The sequence below is a fragment of the Epinephelus fuscoguttatus genome, linkage group LG4 (genome assembly GCF_011397635.1).
Source record: "Epinephelus fuscoguttatus linkage group LG4, E.fuscoguttatus.final_Chr_v1".
In the NCBI taxonomy this organism is placed as follows: domain Eukaryota; kingdom Metazoa; phylum Chordata; class Actinopteri; order Perciformes; family Serranidae; genus Epinephelus; species Epinephelus fuscoguttatus.
In genome coordinates this window covers 14,948,326-14,969,378 of record NC_064755.1, presented here as the reverse complement: position 1 = coordinate 14,969,378, position 21,053 = coordinate 14,948,326, and the positions used below count along the sequence as shown (strand labels likewise).

The 21,053-nt window shown below is 43.3% G+C and overlaps 1 protein-coding gene across 9 annotated transcripts in view; it reads left to right on the top strand.

The window, feature by feature from the left end:
* The window catches only part of fgd4a (FYVE, RhoGEF and PH domain containing 4a), a 64,077-nt gene extending 43,220 nt beyond the window's left edge, over positions 1–20,857 (top strand). For 5 of the 9 annotated variants that reach the window (XM_049574108.1, XM_049574106.1, XM_049574110.1 and 2 more), the window contains 16 exons: positions 7,016–7,168; positions 7,805–8,021; positions 10,430–10,874; positions 14,099–14,188; positions 14,310–14,455; positions 14,582–14,738; positions 14,950–15,088; positions 15,184–15,242; positions 15,325–15,471; positions 15,845–16,017; positions 16,319–16,349; positions 16,446–16,526; positions 16,616–16,741; positions 17,598–17,735; positions 17,875–18,015; positions 18,117–20,857. In XM_049574108.1, the coding sequence (XP_049430065.1) occupies positions 7,016–7,168; positions 7,805–8,021; positions 10,430–10,874; positions 14,099–14,188; positions 14,310–14,455; positions 14,582–14,738; positions 14,950–15,088; positions 15,184–15,242; positions 15,325–15,471; positions 15,845–16,017; positions 16,319–16,349; positions 16,446–16,526; positions 16,616–16,741; positions 17,598–17,735; positions 17,875–18,015; positions 18,117–18,386 (2,513 nt within the window). In that variant the 3' untranslated portion in view covers positions 18,387–20,857. Of the gene's footprint in view, positions 1–7,015; positions 7,169–7,804; positions 8,022–8,416; positions 8,594–10,429; positions 10,875–14,098; positions 14,189–14,309; positions 14,456–14,581; positions 14,739–14,949; positions 15,089–15,183; positions 15,243–15,324; positions 15,472–15,844; positions 16,018–16,318; positions 16,350–16,445; positions 16,527–16,615; positions 16,742–17,597; positions 17,736–17,874; positions 18,016–18,116 lie in introns of those variants that run through there. The other 4 variants (XM_049574114.1, XM_049574107.1, XM_049574113.1 and 1 more) reach the window with 3 other exon arrangements.
* The last annotated feature ends 196 nt before the right edge of the window (positions 20,858–21,053 follow it).

Genomic DNA, 21,053 nt, shown 5'->3' with positions numbered 1-21,053 from the left:
CTAAAGGCTGTGCATGTGAGGGATTTTTGATAAGATATTTTGCATATGGCTCTTTACTTCATCCATCTTCTTCTCTTGTGTTTCTAACGTTGCTGTCGCTGTCTTGAAGCAACCCAGACGGTCTTTAATATGCCAGCCCATTTATTAAGAAGAAGCAGAATTCGTAAAAAGTCCTCTCAGACATTCCTTTTGATATGAATGTGGTGCCTGTGGGGCCACGAGGCGAGAGACAAAGCCTCAGTTTCAAGCCGTGTCGCACACTGGCTGCTGCTCGCAGGGTGGGGACACACTGCGCCACTTACACAGGTGTGCCTTTTGTGTGTTTTTTTTTTTCTATCTGGAAGTATCAGCACACAATTTGCCAGAGGGTTTTTTGGGAGGAGGGACAGAAAGAATGAGACGAGGAAAAAAGACGGGTCAGGCAGGCCTACTGTCAGGTGACAACACTTCAGGTGAGGTGGTGATGTCATGAGGTAGAACTTAATGGTGTTTGACTGAGAGGCTGAGTGGAGATTAACCGAGTGGCACACCTGCCCACCTGCAAAGCCACGAGGTCTGCAGTTTGTTTCTGTTCGGAAAGGACAAGAAAGTATCTCGGATTTTGCTGCAGGCATTGGTCTTGTGGCTCCCTTGTTAAAAAGCTTGTGGAGTCAGTTTGTAGCCATGTGGGGCTCAAGGGATCAGTGGCGGTTCTAGACTATTTTAAATGTGGGCACCAGGTTGGGGCCATATGCGATTTAAGGGGTACCAAGTATAATATAATACAGCACAAATGTTAGATACGACCACCACCCTCATAGGTTTGGTTCTCCAAAACACTCATTAGGTGTTGAATAATTACAATTTCCCTTCTCTTAGGGGTGACAATGTATGAAAATATTTGCTACTCTAAGGGGAACCAGTGGGGGGTTAGGCTTAATATTACTGGGGCACTGGCCTCTGCTTACCCCTCCTCGAATCAGTAGTTCTAGGGATGGCAGTGTTGCTCTGTTTGTCGGTCTACTGCTTTGTCCCCGACTAAAATATCTCAACAACTATAAAATGGATTGCCATGAAATTTCTTGCAGACCATGATTGTATAGAATTGTACAAAATTCATGGCAATCCATCCCATAGTTATTTGGCTTAGGACCAGAGGGTTTGACCAACAAACCAACGGACCTTGCCATCCCTGGAGCCAAACTATTTTAGGCACTAGTTTGGATGATTCACTATTTTCGGAGAATGTTTGTGTTTTTTGTTGTACAGAGAGGTATTTGTGTCTGAGTGATACATTCCTTCAGCCTCCTTTGCCGGCTTGCAGTAAAGCCATTGCTTAGCTGCTGTGATGTGGCAGAGCTGGAGGGCTGCGGATGGGGGGCGAGGGAGGGGGTGATGTCTTTAATGCTGTAGTAAGCACCTCACATATACGCACATAGCTCAGGTAAACCTTAAAAAGTAGATTCTCTTTAAAAAAAGACATGGATCTGGTCTGATGATTTTGGAGAGCTCTGTCTTACCGATAGACTTGGACACTAAGTGAAGATGCTGTTCATGTTTTTAGGTAAGTGTAGAGAGTATTTGTGAAATCAAAAGATGCCGAGCGCTTTTTGTCTCTCATCCACACTGCTGCAGAAACCTGACCCTTGACAAGAGCATTCCTCATTTCTCGCCCTCACTGTGCAGTTTTGGATTCATTGCGATAGGAGCAGATGCCTTCAGGCTCAGTCCGCTCAGTAGTGAAATAAATTTTGCATCTTCAGAAGGTAGCTAGTTGCCATAGCAGCAAGGACAGACAAAGGTCGAGTCTCAGTTTGACTTGTCAACTCCGCACTTCCTGGACTACAGCAGCGCTCCAATGGTGTTTCGGTTTCTATACAAAGCAGATCACCTACATACCATCAGTTGGGATATAAAGATGTTAAGTTACAGCAGTGCTTTGGCAGCTGGTGAGGTGAGTGTACCACTAGGTAAGTGGGTACGTTACCAAGGAGGAAATGGGTATACTGTTCTTTATATTGCAATGGCTTTTTGGCTGATAGGTGGGTATACCACACATACCTGCGTATACCCTCCACTACACCACTGAGTGACAATTCTTTGGTGTTATAAAACTCACCTAAATCTGTTTATGTCCGGCAGAAGTTCCTCTTTTTGTTTCTGTCACTCACACAAACAAGTCTCAGACAAAAGGGCTCCTTACCCGTCACACAGATGGAGGAAGAGAATCAAAGTGTTTCTGCAGGGTGGTGGCTGGCTGCTACTAATTTACTGTACATGGCGGTCTGTCACTTGTGCCAAGACAGCTTTAATGAGAAGATGCCAGAATGAGAGTGTGTTACCAGGAGCAGCAGTTCCTGCCAAGCAGCATTCAGTTTCTGAGAAAGGAAGTAGAGTTGATCCTATTTTTTACTGTTAGAGAACTGGCTGTGTTTCACTGCCCTAATGATTCAGATAAGAGCTATAATAAGAGATAATAGCTGATCTGATCCTAACTCTGAACAATTTTCTGCGCATTTGACAAAAGAATTGGCACACAAGTCGAAGCCAAGTATTTTTGTATTTCCAGAAACATCTACTTTTATCTCTATTTCCATCTCTCGTTTCTTATTTTGAACGATAACACTTAAGGTACCTGCACAGCTCTCTGGGGTACTAGTGAAAGCATCCAGCAGCACAGAGGTGATTTAAAGCTGAGTGGCTGGTGTTTGACACAGTTAATAACAACCCCAGGAGACAGAGGCAGGCTGTGGAGAGTGGACCCCCTGCAATCTTCAGGGTAAATGCTGTATGTGTGGAGTATAATGTGCAGGCGGAGACTTCATTTTTAGCCATATATGTATATAATATGGTGCATAGCTTGTTGTTCAATGTTTTCTTACGGTCTCTTAATGTGGCCACGATGGGAAGCCAAGCATGTAATTAAGAGAAATTCCAGAGGCCACCATCAGAATTGATTGGTAATTTTGAGGCCGTGTTTAGAAAGCCTGCTCGCCCAAACGCAGCGTGGGACCGCTTCCAGTCAGACAGTTTCTAGGGCTGTTGTCTTTAATTACGGTCAGGCTGTAAAAATAGAAACTGTGACTATGTGATTCTGTGGTATTTTTTTCTCTTTCTGTTTCAAGATTGGTAAGATAAAAATCACTGTAGGGCCTCAAGCACCGTTTTGGCAAGTAGTAGCAAAAATGTCAGTAAACAAACTGCATCTGGAAGGGTGGACTACATATATAGCGCATTTGGTTTATACACCACAAGGCTGTAACTACCTATTTTCTTCTTTGTCAATTAATCCACCATTTATTTTTTTTATTAACTAACTAATTATTTCGCCTATAAAATGTAAGAAAATATTGAAAAATGCCTATTAAAATTCCCTAAAGCCCAAGTTGACATTTTTGAATAGTCATCCAACAGTCAAAAATCTAAAACCACAAATTTACGATCAAGTTAGACGAAGATTCCATAGGATTTATTCAGTGTTCATCGTTTAGTAAGTTTTTCTTAGGAGCTGAATTATCCGCAGAGGTATCCTCCTCTCCGTAACAAGTGGACAAGGTGATTAAAACTGGTAAAAATACTGGATAAAGCAGTTTCATGTTAAAATTCAGTGTTTCTGCGATGCCGTTTGTCTCATCCCCGAGGGGCTGCTAGCCCAGCTCCTGCTAATTTGTTCTCAAATTTTCTCTGATAACTTAAGATCCAGATGTTAATGAGGTTTTTACTGTGAGCCGAATTATCTGCAGAGGTCTCCTCCTCTCCAAAACAAAGGGACCAGGTGATTAAAACTGGTAAAAACACTGGATAAAGCAGTTTCATGTTAAAATTCAGTGTTTCTCCAATGCTGTTCGTCTCATCCCTAAGGGGCTGCTAGTCCAACTCCTGCTAATTTGTGCTCAACTTTTTTCTCTGATAACTTGAGGTCCAGATGTTAAAAAGGTTTTTACTGTGAGTCGAACTACCTGCAGAGGTCTCGTCCGTTAAAACACAAATAGAGCAGTTGATTAAAAGTCGTAAAAACACTTAATAAAGCAGTTTCGATTTAAAAATCAGTGTTTTTCCAGTGGTGTTTGGCACGCCCGGGGCTCAGCTTGTTTCTCTTGTGACTTAAGATCCAGAGGTCTGATGACTAAAATCCTCAATCTGGTTAAAAGATATAGGTGAAAAGGACAAAGATCAAAAAGTGTATTGTAAAAATGTGGCTTAGAACTGGATAAAAAGTACAATAATGACAACTAAAACCCTGATGCATAGGCAAAGAGGATATGACGCTACTGACAGGCAACAGCGACATTGGTTTAGTCATTTATAGACATTTTAATGCAGAAAAGTTACATGTTATATCTTTAAACAGTTAATGGATTATTAAAACTGTCCCAAATTAATCATCTAGATTAATCAATAATTGACAAGTTGATTCAGATCATATAACCTTGATCTATATAAAGCAGGGTGGAAGAAAATATTCTGAAAGATCTAAGTTCTTCTAAAAGTGCAGATGCTTTTAGTTTGATCTATTTTTGGACATGAAACCAAGTCTATCAAGGAATTAAGACCTCTAATTAATGATTTATATTACAGGGATGGAAAATGTCTCTTTCCATGTTAGCATCACTGAGTGCCAAACAGAGGAGGACCACACTTTTCCGTCTGTGCGCTGTAGACTTTTATGAGTAAAAACAGAAAATACAAGTAGATGGAAGTTTTGTTTTAGGTGAAAGTGTAATTGTGTTTCCTTTAAGCTCCAATCTACACCTATTCCACTTCACACAGTGTTTATCCACACAAGTTAACCAAGCGCAAAGCTCCATTGATTTCTGCATCCAACTCATACATCAGTGCCATTTGTTAAATCACACGCACACATTTAAGTGACCACCTTAAATGGAAATTAATGGACTAATAGCTTGTAAAATAATGAGAGCGCCTACTGGCCATATATGGACATTTACATAAGTGCACGTGTTTCACGTGCGTGCGTGTGTGTGTGTGTGTGTGTGTGTGTGTGTGTGTGTGTGTGTGTGTGTGTGTGTGTGTGTGTGTGTGTGTGAGGTCAGAGAGAGGTGTATTTAGGCTACTGTAAACACTGCCAGTCTGTGTCTGTCGCTCCATTAAATCAGTCTGTCTGCTCTATCTAAACACTGACGCTGTACCATCTGTGGCCAGCTGGTTGGGTAAAAGCCTCGCCGGGGCCGATCATCAACCGGATCATTAGCTAGATAATCAACTGAACTGTCTGACACTCTTTAATATCTAGCCTGCAGCCATTAAATGTATTTGCAGCAGTGAATATATACAATATACCCCGTACATGAATACACTCTGTCATTGTCAGTACTGATGAGATACGGGAGGAATTATCTCTCAGTGTGTGAGACATACTTAGTTTGTTTTTGTAAAACCACAGTGATCCCTCAGGGCTGCAAGATGTTTTTGAGCTGATGTGAATTTGAATAAGGCAGAACACGGCTGTGAAAGTTTCTGATAATGATTCGCAGAATTTATAGTAAAATTCTGAAGTGTAGCTCAGGATTTATCAGGATGCCTCCAGTCTCACATGGCCAGACCTCTCAACACTAGTGCTGTGCCAGCACTGGAGAAAGGTCTGGCTGAACCCAATGTAATTCTGCATCAAAGGAAAAAAACACTCTGGGTTGTTTGTATTCATTTAAACCAATCAGAATCATCTTGGGTGGGACTAAGCCCAGGATCCAGCGACTGTGCTCTTGCAAAGTAGTTTTGGGATGAAACTTGTTAAGGTGGAGGTAAACCTGGGCATAAATAGAATAGCAACAGGGATTTTGAAAACGGTAACACACAGAAAGTAGAAAGGGAGGAGAAGTCTGTCTAACATAGGCAGCCAATGGAGGGCTTTATTAAACCCTATTCCCTCAGGACAAGGATTACCTGGAAACCACTGATAATTTGTTTAAATTGAGGAGGTTGTCTGTGATCTTAATCCCGTAAGAATCTGCCATGTCAGTAATTTGTCAAGTAAAAATTTCACCGCAAACTATCTACCATATTTTGACAAACACAGAGGTTGTAAATTGGCTGTCTTCTATCTTCTCTGTGCCCTGTTTCTGCCTCTCTCCCGGTCCAGAGTCATGGAGGAAATTTTAAATGAAAATTTTTGACAACATTTGGGTGGCAGAAGCTCATCTCACTACACAGCATGGAGACATATTAACAGAAAAAGCAAGCTCGAAACAATCAGGGGAGCAAAGTTTAAAAAGCTGATGACGTGGATAGTGTGACTGTTTAACCCACATTTCAAAGAAAAAATTAGATTAACACTGTGCAGCACTGCTTATGGTGGTGTGTGTAGTCCTTCTGTGTTGTGCAGAGCGAAGTTAATGACTGTGCACATCATTCTCGGGGGATAATGTCAGTAAATTCGAGTAAAATACAGACTTTGCTTATCCCGTGTGAATGTGCCACACGCAGTACAGACGTGGGAGTGTAATTTCTAAATCACCCAGGTCCCCAGGTAATACTAGTCCCATGCGAATAGGGTGTTATATGCACAGTCAACATCCTGTGAGTCAGACGAGGAGGCCTTGGCTCTCTGGGCTTCTGTCTGCTTTTGTTTAACAGATTTAACCACTTGATATCCAGTGTTTACAACATTTTCTTTACAACTATAATCTCACTTACGGGGGGTCAAATATTCAGAAACAACAATGTTTCCATGTGGCGTCATTTTTGTGTCAATTAAAAAGATCTAGACTGGCTCTGGGGACATGGAACGTCACCTCTCTGGTGGGGAAGGAGTGTTTTTAAATGAGTGTTGTTGGGTGTCCGGGTGGTTCTGGTTTGAGTCCTACAGGGGGCCTGTACTTTGTCTTTCACCACCTCTCGCCCCTTATTTCCCTCCACCTCGATACTGTCCTCTGTCTAAAGTGGGAAAATGAAAGTTTTCAACATTTATATGAAGCCACATTATGTTTTTGTCTCATTTCATTTACTGTTAACGAGAAGTTCCTAATGGACATGCTTTCTCTCTCTCTCTCTCTCTCTCTCTCTCTGTGTACTCTAGCTCTAGGCAGTAGCCCGGCGAGCAAACGCAGCAACTCACCTAGCGTGCAGGAGTGTCTGAGTCGGGCGGGCGGCGGGACATCTGACAGGAGCAGGGGAGGGGTCAATGGAAGAAGCTTTGGCAGCAGGCCGCGGCTGCAGTCTAAACCACAAGGTATATAACGGCAGCTCACAACAATCAAGCCAAACACCATAGAGTGGGGGGGTCAGTGGACACAATGGTATTGGTCAATGATTCATATGTGAAGTGAGAGAGAAATGACACACTGATTGTTACGTCCACTGTGACCTTCCTCCTGCTTTGATGCTGTCAGTCAGTAAATCCGTGCCTGTGGATTTACAGTATACTGTATGACTGCATGACACACATGCTGAGGCCACCGCAGGGAGACAGTGAAAACAGGAATAGAGTTATGTAAATTGGTCTGGGATTGGTGAACCCTGGGCCTCGTTCCTCTTTTATTTGAGATGAGTAAATCATTGTACACAGATAAAACAGCTGCGTTCTTTCTGCTCCTGCTGGAATGAAAATCAATTCCTATCACATCACACTAACAAAACTGCTGAGTTACTCCACACTGAGCTGAGTGACTTGTTTGTAACATTTGGGATGTTAAATACAGCTCAGTGCCATGTGTGTGGTGTCAGTTGGGGTAGCTTATGCCGCCCCCTTTAGGTAAAAATGGGTATTGCAGCAACACATCCCCTAATGAGAAAAATACAACACTGCATATACCAGCATCAAAGATAGTCTCTGATGCTCTAACTTTTCCTCTGTCTTCCTCTGCAGTGCCTCCAAAGCCACCGCACCTCCAGAGCCCGGTGACGGAGCTCACGTCCCCACTGGGCCGCTTCCAGAAACCACCACTAAAGCAGGGCATGGAGGAGGGAGAAGGAGGAGGAGGAGGAGGTGGGAGAGCAGGGGGAAGAGGGGCTATGAACCGGGAGAAAGTCAGGGAGAAACACTCCAAAGTCTCAGACCTCATCAGCCGCTTTGAGGAGAACAGGTAGAAGCTCTTTACTCTCTGCTGGTGCATGTGTGTGTGTGTGTTTTCCTTTCACGGAGGAAAGCTGAGTGGGAACTGGAGGATTTATGTAAGGCATTGCTCATTTCAGATATGTAATATTATTCAGTGAAAGTGGCTCTTCTGTATTTCTCATGCTTGAGAAGTTTTGCTGATTCAGAACATCACACAGCCTGGAATATTATTTTTTAAATGTAGTTTTTTTTTTTTACTATGATAGACAGGTTCCGGCTGAATCACTCCACCCACGTCACTTAATAGCTTTTGTAATAAAACGTCCTCATTCAGGCTGGCGTAATCACAGTGACGGAAAACTTTGTCTTTCCTAATGTTTCCTACGCCGGTTATTTCAGGGATGAAAAGCAGAAGTCCCTCGATTAAAGTCCTCAGCCTGACTCATTGACAGAGCCGTAGACAGAACAAGCTGAGATTAGCCTGCGCTTCAGGAGCCAAGCGTTAGCAAAGGGGATGAAGAGAGATTTGTACAGGCAAGGGGAAACACAGCTCCTCATTCAGATGTGGGAGAGTTGTGAGATGAAGCCCAGGAGAATGAGGTAGGATCTCTTCAGCTATCTTAACTTTAATGTGTCTACTTTGATCTTGTTGCCTCGTGGTTACATGGTGCTTTTATACAAACCCTTACCAGCTGATTTTACTCAGGCTGATGTAGGAATAAGTGAGGTGGATCTACAAGGCTTACTAATGTTTCCTTTTCTGTGCATCACATCTTGTTTTATTGCCATGTAAGTTTTGACTGTAGCTGCAGTTGTCTGTGCAAGAGAGGCCTATTGAAAGCAGTCAGAGGGGCAACAATGGTGCCCTTGTCCCAGCTGCTCATACAGTAGAGCCCAAAAATATTCAGCGTGCCCACTAAAATCTCACTCAGTATGTTGAGTATGTCGCCTCACATTCTGGCTCCGGATCCCTGAAAAACAGAATTACAAAATCCGAGCAGAATCCCCAGCTTTCTCCACACCTCTCATCGCATTTTCCAGCGCTGATGTGAGGTTAATCAGAGCAATCGGGTGTATCTTCTTCATTCAGACTCTGCGGGGCTGTGGGGATTAGCCCTCTAGTGGCCTTGGAACAGAAAGGAGAGAAAGGCCCGCAGCTTCCGAGAACAGAATTAGCCTACTAATATACTAATCTGGTTCACATGGCACTTGGCTGCCTTAAAGGCACCTTAAAGAACTGCCACATGCCAAGTGAAGCTGCTCTTAATTCTTTGCCGAGTTCAGCCCGTTTTAAAACACTTGCTGTGCTATTTATGTGCAAAGAGGAACTGCTTGTGTTCACCTTCACACACACACATACAATGAAGAGGTGTGTGTGTTTTCTGAAAACAGTATTGAACAATATTTCACAGCAGCTAACCGTGATATCACACAGTCTTCCTCTGAGGGCGTATATGGGTGATATTGTTTTACATTTAAATGCGCTCAGGTGGCCGACAGCCCAGAAGTGATTCATCTGTGGAGTGTTTCACCAGCCTCTTGTTGTTCCTCTATTTATACACACTTCCTGTTTCAACCGGACAGTGACATTCAGCGCAAGAGGCGAGAAAATCACCTGCTCGGCTGACGTGCTTTTTACACCAGGAAAGGTTAGATCGCATTTTTATAGTGTATCTTGTGTCTTTTGTGCTAGAAATGGTGCGAGCAGTTTTTTAGATCTGATTTGTGGCCAGTTTTACACGAGTGAATCAGCAATACGAAGCTGAGATACAGTAGCTGCTTGCTGTAAGACAGGGAAACAGCTGGACCGACTGCCGGTACAGGATGTAGAGCAGATGAATGGTGACATTGTGTGTTTTTCGTGTTAATGTAGCTTCCATTCCTGCGCTGTGTTTTAAATTATCTCGAGCAAACTGCTTTTTCAATTTCATTCAGGTTCAAGTGAAGATGTTTCAGTGTAATATATAATGTGGGTTCTCCTTGGAAGTAGGACAGCATCTACCTCTGGGGAGTAGTGTTGTAGCTCTCCCCCCTCCTCCTGTCCTCCTCATTACTGTACCTCCATTCTGTCTTTGCTCTGCACACACACACACACACACACACACACACACACACACACACACACACACACACACACACACACACTTCCTTTGCAGCATACCAGCTCTCAGCAGCCTCATAAGACAGAAGGAAGTTTGTGCATCTCCACAGTTTTATTTTTAACTCTCACACACAAGTGCAAAAGCTCTCTGCTTACCGCCGCGTCCCACACTCCCTGATCAACGTGCAGGCTCGAGCAGCCACTGAACACGCTCCTGTGATCTTTCCTCTTTTCCCTTTTCCTCTCCTTCCTTTTTTTTTGGGGGGGGGGGTTAGTTGACTCTTTTTTGTGCTCTTAACCGACTTCCTCCTTTGCCTTTTCCTCTGTTCCTCCAGCAGCAGCACAGAGACCAAGAGAGACGGCTCGCCGCTCAAACAGATCAGCAAGTCGTCCAACTGCAGCCCAGCTCACCGCGCCTACCAGAGGCAGACAGAGACCAGCGGGACTCAGGAGAACCACTCCTCCACGCCAACGTCGCCGCAGGATGCCCACAAACCGGCGGCCAACGGGGTGGTAGCTCAGATGGAGCAGGACAAGGACAAGGACAAGGACAAGGACAAGGACAAGGAGGACAAACAGGAGAGGAGCAATGAAAGTGTGAGGATAGAGACTGCCGGGCTGGTGAACGGAGATATGGGGTGCGAGAGCACAGAACAGAGTGATGATCAGTCACCTCCACACACAGACAGGACTGAGACAGAAAGCCACACTGAGAACGAGGACAGTGGGACTAAAATAGAAAGTGAGCATGGGAATGAAGAAGGGAGCACCGACCAGAAGGTACGTCTACTCTGCTGCCCTTGCACCCAAGTGATCTGTGTATTTACATCCTTTATGTTACATAATTACAGCCATGACAGAGAGTGTGTTGTGTGAGAGTGTTGTCTCTGATAGACAAACCATGAGCATTTATTTTTGTTTGGGGCTTTCAGCATGATTAAACCTTCTGAACTAATTTAACCCGGGTTATTCTAGCATTGTAAGGGTCGAGTTACAAGAGAGAGTGTGCGTGTGTCTCAGAGGAGTTATTTCCTACGAAGGCCGAACAGATGTCCAACTGTTCAGCAGCTGAGTTCATGCCTCAGTGACCTCCCCCACCCCCCCACTGGGAGTCCGCGGTGCCCGCTGTTGTCCACAGATAATAAATATCTCAGGTTCAGATCAATCTCTGTCCTCTCAGTGCTGAGAACAAAAGTCTCAATGGTACGAGAGAGGAAGAGCGATGAGCAGTGACATCAGTCGTAGTGGAAACAACACATGTTTACTGGTGTTGATGACTTGAGAGGGAGCTCTGACAACTTCTCTAATGAACTTGATTCTTTGAGCCATTGCACGTTCCCCGGTCAAATCTACTAACCAGTCAAGGAGTTTGATTAAGTTTGAGTGGCTTTGTCCCAGTAATTGGATAATTGGATTTCTAATTATATCATTGGTCTGTGCTGTTTGGAATTATCTTGAATTAACTTGCCGTATCAGTTTTCTTTGTGTTGGTTGGTTCGAAACAACTTTTTAAAAACTTCCATCAGCCAGGTTATTGAACTTCAGGTGTGCTTTTTGCATCGGTGGAACAAGTATTCAGGTTCTTTTCTGAGGTAAAAGTACCAGAGGAAGAAATACTTTATTTATCTCTACACACAGGCTGGAAATACACACCCATGCACAAACAGGATGTACACATGCATTAAATGGAGAGACGTCAAAGCAAACGGGCTGCCTTGAACAGGCGCCCTGAGCAGTTGGGGGGTTCAGTGCCTTACTCAAGAGCACCTAAGCAGGAGGCAAACTGGCACCTCTCCTGCTGTCAGTCCACACTCCGTACTTGGTCTGTACCGGGACTCGAATCGGTGACCCTCTGGTTCCTAAGCCAAGTCCCTATGAGACTAAGCTACTGCCGTCCCAAACCATTTAAAGAACCATTTAAAAATACTACGCTATGAAATCGATGCAGCACAACCAGAGATGTCATATCTTTTACTCTAACCGTTCTTCTTCCGTGTCAAAACTTGGCACCTACATTACCCACAATTCAGCTTAACTGCTGACAGTTTGGACAGAGATTTAGGTATTTGATGCTAGCAGCGGCTAATGTAGCATCGAGCCGTTAGCCTCAAGCAGTGATGGTGAGCTACTGAAGTATGGTCAGCTCACTTCTTCCAAACTCCCCCTCCCCCAGACTTTGTTATTTTCAAATTTGTAGTCCTCAACCTCAACCAATGCTGCCGACTCAAGTGACATCACATGAGGTAATTTATCAGACTTCACGCTAGTGTTGTCAAAAATATAAATGTATCACTACATATAGATTCTGAATATTTGAAGCTGTTTCAAAATTCACTTTCAGTAGCAGTGACCAAGAAAAGAACGGTTGACGTCAAATCTTTCGATAAGAAATTTAAATTTCATGATTTCAATGTCAGTTTTTCCTCACAGTATTGACAATGGTTTTGTATCGAAGTTAGAATTAATAGTATCGGGAGCCACAACAAGGTTTACACAACTTTTTCACATCATGCAGTAATACCTCCCAAGATGTGGAAACAGGAAAGGAAAAGTATGCGCTCTGGAGACAAATGACCCCGTGAGTCATACATCAGTGTAGATGTAACATTATCTAATATTAATACTGTTGCATTAGCAAATACTGTAGCATTTTACTGCTGCAGCTGGTCAAGATGGAGCTTATTTTAACTACGTCTACACTACTGTACAGTTAGGCTGGTTGGCACAGTGGATCTCAAAGGGTCACGAAGTATACCTGTGGGGTGGTGAGATGATTCATGGGAAAACAAATATAATAATATTTTTATGTGACATAAAAAAGTTATGAAACCGAAACTGTTTTAGAAGTTTCACTCTTTGGTGGAACTGCTAAATGGCTCATAGACATCTGAAACATGAGGAGGGGCCCCAGTTACACACTGCTTCTCTATCAGGGACAACAGTGGTTTAATATTTAACAATGCATCGTAAAGCTTACCCTGTGTTTCACCTTGAGAAAAATATTTTCTTCAAAACTAACCAGAGAATAAGCAACACTGTGTGTCACACTCTTGTGAAATGAATCATGTGGAAATGTACGGCTGATTGCTCTCATTTAGAGGAAAAATCTGCTGCCTTGTGCTTATATATATATAGTTTGAAATGTTCTGTTGCGATGGTCACTGTGGTGGTAACCCGTCCTGGTATGCAACAAAAACGCACATTTCATCATATCGGTGTGCACGTCGGTGTGTGTGATGTTTGGTTGAGTACATTCTGAAGCCACAGTTGTTTGTCACACCACTTGGCCTCTCACACACAACTCCGTTGGACATTGTTGTGTCTTTGTCAGATTTGGTGTCATTTCCCTTCTTCCATATTTTCATTTCCTGTTCTGAGAGCTCCTGTTACACCACAGACTGGCCCACCATCGGCCCAGTGTTGAGGACAAACACATGCAGCAGCAGTGAAACAGGATTTAACACAAGGCTGCACTCAAACAGCAGACGAGTCGCTGAGGCGTCGAGCCAGAATCAGCACAATGAGTGCTCGATTTACAGTTTTCTTATTGAAATGCAGAAAATACAACATGTCTCTCAGCTATTCACTGTCTGACGGCTGGTTGAAAAGAGTGATGTGTGTGTGAATGGTCTTAAATTGAGGTCAGCAAGCAGGGCCGAACAGGAACTGGGAAATGACAATGATGTGGGAATGAATACTGAGCTGAAGCAAATTAACGGCTGCAGACATTTTGTCCCTCACTTCTGCATTATTATCAGTCGGCTCAGTTAAACGCCAGTCACTGTGTTGAAAAGCTTATAAGGCCCCATTTTCCTTTAAGGTGACAATACCAATTACTCATCATTAGAGGAGTGTTAGACTGAAACGGTCATTATGCAGACTGTGGACTTTCTAGCTCTGCAGAATAAATTCACTTTCACGCTTCACTAATTCATCAATGATCAGACTTTACTTAAGATCACCACACGTCTACAGATGCCCATTAACCTACCCTCTGTTTTCAGGAGACAAATGAACAGAAGCTGTTTAAGATCGCCAACGAGCTCTTGCACACGGAGAGGGCCTACGTTGCACGACTTAACCTGCTGGACCAGGTGAGGAACTCAGCGACAGCTCCGGTTCACTTCTGCTTTTCTGACAATGTCACAAAGGGCACAGTACACAACCCTATTATCTGTAACTCACCACTTCTGTGTTGTTTACTACTCTTATCAGGTATTCTGTACTAAGCTAATGGAGGAGGCAAATAAAGGAACGTTCCCTGTGGACGTGGTGAAGAACATCTTCTCCAACATCGCCTCCATCCACACCTTTCACAGCCAGTTTCTGCTTCCGAGCCTGGAGAAACGCATGGGAGAATGGTGAGCTTTATGATTCTGTGTTAAGCTGTGGCTGCCTTCACACCGTCTCAAACAGTCATGATGAAGCTGCTGTTGAAGAGGTCAAACTCATATACTCTCCACATTATGGTTTCCTTGCCCCTGCAGGACGTCCACACCTCGCCTCGGAGACATTCTGCAGAAACTCACACCCTTCCTCAAGATGTACGCAGAGTACGTGAAGAATTTCGACAAGGCCATGGAGCTGCTGAAACAGTGGACCGATCGTTCGCCACAATTCAAGGCCATCATTCAGGAGATTCAGGTACTGTGAAACCAAAGTCCAGTCTGCAAAAATTCACTTCTATTTATGTATAAGAGGTTTGAGTTACTGACAGAGCACATGCTGAACTTTGTGTTGAACTCATGTGGAAAGCACCACCCTTGTGTTGTTTTTGTCAGTATCTAATAGGTTAAGGGTTGGATAAGCATATTTCACGCACAACAATTCAATTTTTTGGGTTATTTCTGGACAGAGTCAAGAGGTCTGCGGCTGCCTGACGCTCCAGCATCACATGTTGGAGCCCGTGCAGAGAGTCCCTCGCTACGAGATGCTGCTTAAAGACTATTTGAAGAAGCTGCCTCAGGACGATCCTGACCGACGAGATTCAGAGAGTAAGTCCACATACCTCAATTCCCCACTCCAGGGAGTCATTTATATTTCACTATATTTAGGTAACCTATTTTTTTTTTTGTGTGTGTGTGTCCAGAATCATTAGAAATTATCGCCACAGCGGCTACTCACTCCAACAGTGCCATACGGAAATCTGTAAGTACAGGAAACACTTTTCTTTACGCTCTCTCTGACACGTTAACATCCAACTAAAATGAATGTCTCATCGTCCATTTAGGAGAATCTAAAGAAGCTGATGGAGATTTACGAGATGCTGGGCGAGGAGGAGGACATTGTTAACCCCTCTAATGAGTTAATCAAAGAGGGACACATCCTGAAGCTGGCGGCCAGGAACACGTCGGCCATGGAGCGGTACCTCTTTCTGGTGAGAGAAACCGTCGAGCACAAACACACCGTCTTATCTAATGAGGGGAAGCTGCAGGGAAACATGCTGAGGCGAGACTTCGCCTGCACAGGTCAATTGAAACAAGTGAATCATTCCGAGCCAGGAGCGCCTCTGTGTGAGAGTACATCGGGGGCACATGAACAAATCTCTCAATTACCAAGATTGCCAGATGATGTGATTACGTCCGGGCTGTTTCTTATTAGCTTCAGGCTGAATGTGTCCCGTCTGTGTAATTCAGGTTACCTGCAGAGTTCAGGACTGCCCTCTTCGGAAGCAAACAATGCCAGAAAACTAAACTGGAATAGCGCTGATACTCAGTACAAAGTTTTTTTGTGTTTCTTTTTTCTTCCAGTTCAACAACATGCTGCTGTACTGCGTGCCCAAATTCAGTCTGGGAGGGGCAAAGTACACGGTGAGGACCCGGATCGGCATCGACAGCATGAAGGTCCTGGAAACCACCAACGAGGACTACCCTCATACCTTCCAGGTGTCAGGGAAGGAGAGGATGCTGGAGCTACAGGCCAGGTACATTTTTTAGAAGTCATTAAAAAATGTCCTTTTGGTAAACCTTGTAAAAAGGTGCAGAAACAGCCCAGCCTCTCCCACACTGCAGTATATAATTGTATGTAATTTGTACCCTATACAGTATAATTTCACATACATGTGGAAGACCACCTAAATTAGCACACCCAAGCTCCATATTTAAGTCCTATAAACCTCTAAATACTCTTTGACCGCAGCTAAACTGCTCTGTTGGTGTTAGAAGTGACAGTTCTGGCTTTACAAACATTCATGTGTACATTCTGGCTCTATGTTTCCTCCTCAGCTCGGAGCAGGACAAGGCAGGCTGGATTAAGGTACACACAGTTCAATCACAATAATTCATTTTTCTTATTTGATTACATGTCCTTAAAGGTAAAGAACAAGTCTCACGTGTTGTTTCCATCCTTCAGGCTTTCCAGGAGACCATCGAGATCTACCAGCAGAAAAACGAGTCCTTCAAGAACGCACTGAAAGAAATGGAGCAAGTGTCGGTCAGTGTGAAATCAAAGACGAATACACAACTAAACTGTCGACACCTTCCTGTGCCGTCACACTGAGTTTGTTTTTATTTTTGCTGCAGAATGCAGAGTTAGGGAAGCGTGCCCCTCGCTGGATCCGCGACAACGAAGTGACGATGTGTATGAAGTGTAAAGAGCCTTTCAACGCTCTGACGCGGCGGAGACACCACTGCAGAGCCTGCGGCTATGTAAGTAATCTCTGTGCTGTTATGCCATGCATAATGCATGTATAGTAAGTAGATGAGAGAGAGCTCTGGAAGCAGTGTTGTCGTAACTAAGTTGTATATTAATAAATATCAGTAAAAGACACACAGTACACACATATTTTTCTACTCTGATTACATTTGACCAAAGAACTTTAATTATGATCAGTATGGTAACACCCACACTCCATACTTTTTAATGCAAACGTTTGGATTTTGGTACATTTTACTTGTATGTTGTCATAATACAAGAAGTGTCCCTGTCAAACATTATAACAGGAATTATGATTATGGTTAATATGAGAGCTTTCAGTCAGGAAGCTTGAAAGCTCTCCCAGTCCCACTGTCCTCCAAAAATATGTCTATATTTCAGAGCTCCAACACGCTGACTCTGTAATAGACACATCCCCTGTTTGAGTCCAGCATGGGACATCTTCAGGTCTTTAAACTTAAACTCACCCAATTGTACTTACACTTGCTTCACACACACACACACACACACACACACACACACACACACACACACATATATGTATAATGTGTTTCCTTTGCAGGTTTGGTCTTAAATTTCATATAAGGTGGTATTAAAAAGGTCTTAAAAAGTCTTAAATTTAACTTGGTTATATCTGTACACACCCTGGTTACACATCATCCCTCCCCTCTCAACTCTCTGCATAATTTAATAAAATTGTGGCTTAAAATAGTTCCTGAATAGTCCCAGTGACCTAAATGATGCTCAAAAATGCTTCATTTTAAAGTAGTAGTGGTAGCTTTAGTAAAAGTTTGGTGTATTAGGATAACTGTGGGAGTGACGAAGATCTCCTTTTCTTCTTCTTTACAGGTGGTGTGCTATAAATGTTCAGAAAACAAGGTGGCGCTCGAATACGACGGCAACAAGTTGAACAAAGTCTGCAGAGACTGCTTCTCCATCCTGACCGGAGAGAGGGTAGCTGAGGGCAAGAAGAAGGGCATCCTGGAGGTGAAGGAGATATTTTGATACTTATATAAAGACATGAGGGATCCTCATAAGGATCCTCTAAATAGAGAGATAATTGATGTAGATTTCCTGATTTGTCTCATTGATCTTGGGCTAACTTGTGGGCGTCCTCCCTGTGCAGATCGAGGCGGCTCAGTTCAGCGGCAGCAGCATCATGTGTGGCTTCCTGCAGTACTGTGAGAAGAACAAACCTTGGCAGAAGGTGTGGTGTGTCATCCCAGAGAAGGAGTGCCTGGTGCTGTATCTCTACGGAGCTCCGCAGGTAAAGCAGCAAGAACAGGAAGCAAAGACTTGAATACTTATGTGAATTTCAAATCCATCCAAATGGTTAACGCTCTCTTTATCCCTGATTGTTCTCCTCAGGATGTGAAGGCCCAGTCGACTATCCCCCTCCTGGGCTACTGTGTGGATGACAGCGCCCGGCCCACAGACCCCCCTGCCAGCTTCCGCCTCTCTCAGTCCAAGTCCATCCACAATTTCGCTGCTGAAACTGAAGAGCTTAAGCAGCGCTGGCTCAAAGTCATTCGAGTGGCAGTGCTGGGAGAGATGCCAGAGTGCCCTCAGACCAACGACGGCAATGCCAACATGATGGACAACAACAACACACAAGAGGCGGGTAACGATAGCTCATAAAGGCGTTTTACCACGAGCAAACTGCTGTTGGATTGCTCCAAAAAGACAGGATGTGCAGGTGTATACTGCATGCACAAACTACAAATGCACACTCTCCATGCTGTCCTTGAATCTTAAAGACAAAGTGGATAAATCAGTGCTGGATAAGCTGCCTTTCCTTGCCACTCTCCTGTTTCCTCCTGGATTTTCTCACACGAGAACTTTTGATTCACTGTCAGAGTTGTGCTGGATTACTAAAGGACATGTCTGGTGCAATCAACACTAGAGCAGAGGGGCCTCAGGACTGATCGACTTCCCTCACACAGGCACTATCAAGGACAGCTCAGACTCAGTCTTCATAGACGTTTTAATCTGTGTCAGCTCCTCCTGAGCCACTGGACCACCACAGACTTACACAGCGCCCTGTACAGGATGTGAATCAAAAGCAAAAGGATGGTCCAAACTCAGTCTGCTGGTGCTGATACTCAACCCCGAGTACATGTACAGGATAAATGTTGTTTTTTTTTTTTTCTTTTCAAAAAGGAATTGTGTTTTATGTACAGAAATCAATCCCACACTTTGTTTTAATAACATAGAAAACATCTAAGTATGCTATAAAGTATTTACAGTATTTTGCCCTTTCTTTGTTCGACAAGAAGACACATCCAAAAACTGGGAACGTGATCACGTGGTTGGATAATGATGGTCTCATCTCCTCTCTCACCCCTCAGTGAAAATTCATCAACTGTCTAATCAAACTCTGGATGCATGTTGGCTGATATGTCTGCTTTGCATTATGTTGCATCTCTCCTATAGTATGTTTTCTGTCCAGAAGAGGCACTGATTTGCAAATAAAAATGGTTTGTTTGCAAATCAGTCTGTATGATAGGCAGCTGGCCACAGAGGAAATCAACTGCCCTAGAGTTTTTATATCGTATGGCAATTCATATTGTGATAAAGTACACTCAATTCCTATAGTGCAGCTCAGTAGTGATTTACATTAGGCCTTCCCTGCCTGTTAAATACCTACATTTTCCATCAGATTTGAAGTCTCAATCTCAAACTCAACATAACCCTGATGATGTCATAGCGGTGTCATTTTCTCAGACTTTAAAAAGCCCCTTGCAGAGTCACTGAAGACATTATACAACCGTTTTCACAGCTAGAGAAGAACTGTCCATGACAAGCAGTGGTGTAGGAAGTATTTAGGTCCTTTACTCAAGTAAGAGTACTCATACTACATCGTAAAAATACTCAGTTACTAGTAAAAGTTGTGCATTGAAAATGTTACTTAAGTAAAAGTATGTGAGTACAATCAGGAACCTGTATTTAAGTATTGAATTCAATTTAATAAATCAAAATAATTACAAGGAAAAGCAGCAAGTCTGGAAGCTAGAACCATTATGTTTAACTATTATTAAAGTATTTCCGTCATTCAACCAATCCACTAATTGTTTCAGCTGCATTTGTATATTTTCATGTGGTTTGTGTGCAAGAATCTTAAACTGAAGTTATAAAATAATAAATAAAAAAGAGGAAAGAGTATATTTCCCTCTGAGGTGTAGTGTAGTAGAAGTAGAAAGTGGCTTGAGATTAAAATACTCAAGTAAAAGTACCTTGAATTTGTACTTGAGTAAATGAACTTTGATACTGATTACAAGTAAACTGACCGCTGTGTGAAAGTTCAGCGTAGTGCCCCTTTAAAGGCAGAACTACCTCTGCAGCAATGACATAACAAGGTCATAAATCTCCATGGTCTCACACTATGTGTTGTCATACGTTGCCTGACCCTGTGGCCCGCACAGTGCTGCTTGTATTAAATGCTGCGCTGCAATCATGTGATCTCATATGGATGATTCATGTGTAAAAGTGAGCATGAATGGTAAATGCTCATCTATCTACAGGACAGACATGGACCTTAACTCATGTGGAGAGATGAAGGGGGATCATCAGGTTTTCTATTTAGATGCAGAACAATCACAGATATAGCAAGCTGGTGCGAGAAATGTAAATGTGTTTTTAATGCTGTAATTAATTTTATTATTTAAAGTAATTTATAGAGTATGACAAGCATGATCTGTTATAAGTAGCACAAATTTGTTCCCTGACTGTCAACTGAGAAGCGCAAATAGGTAGATCTTGTTTTTTTTCTGAGATGTTTTTCCACTAACTCATCCAATGCGTCACCTCGGTTCGTCGGAGCGACAGCGGCCAGTCACGGCGCAGGATGGAGTGTTTGTTCACATGGTTCTGTTCACAGAAGTTCCCCTCCATGCTCGATGCTGGTGCTCACCTGAGTCTCACCCCTCTGAACTCCCCCCCCCTCCTCAGTATTCAAATAAAAAACAAGAGCACAAAAATTCCGTCTGTAAAATCTGAATGTATATCCAGATTTTTATGTCGCTGATTCCCCTCCCCAAAGGTTTGAGAATCTACGCACTTTACAGTCATAAAGTGTACCTTCAAGGACAATAAAAAGAGATTAAATACAACTTATGTGGCTTTAGCTTGTTTTTACTGTTACACTGCTGCTTAAACGACTCGCGCTACAACGTGTTGTCACAGAAACTCAAACCAGTCTGACACCTCTGCTCACGTCAGTCAGCGTGATGCTACTTTCACAAAGAAACGTCGTGTTTTGGTTCCTTGTTTTGCTTCTCCTGATAAGAATCTTTTCACAATGAGTCA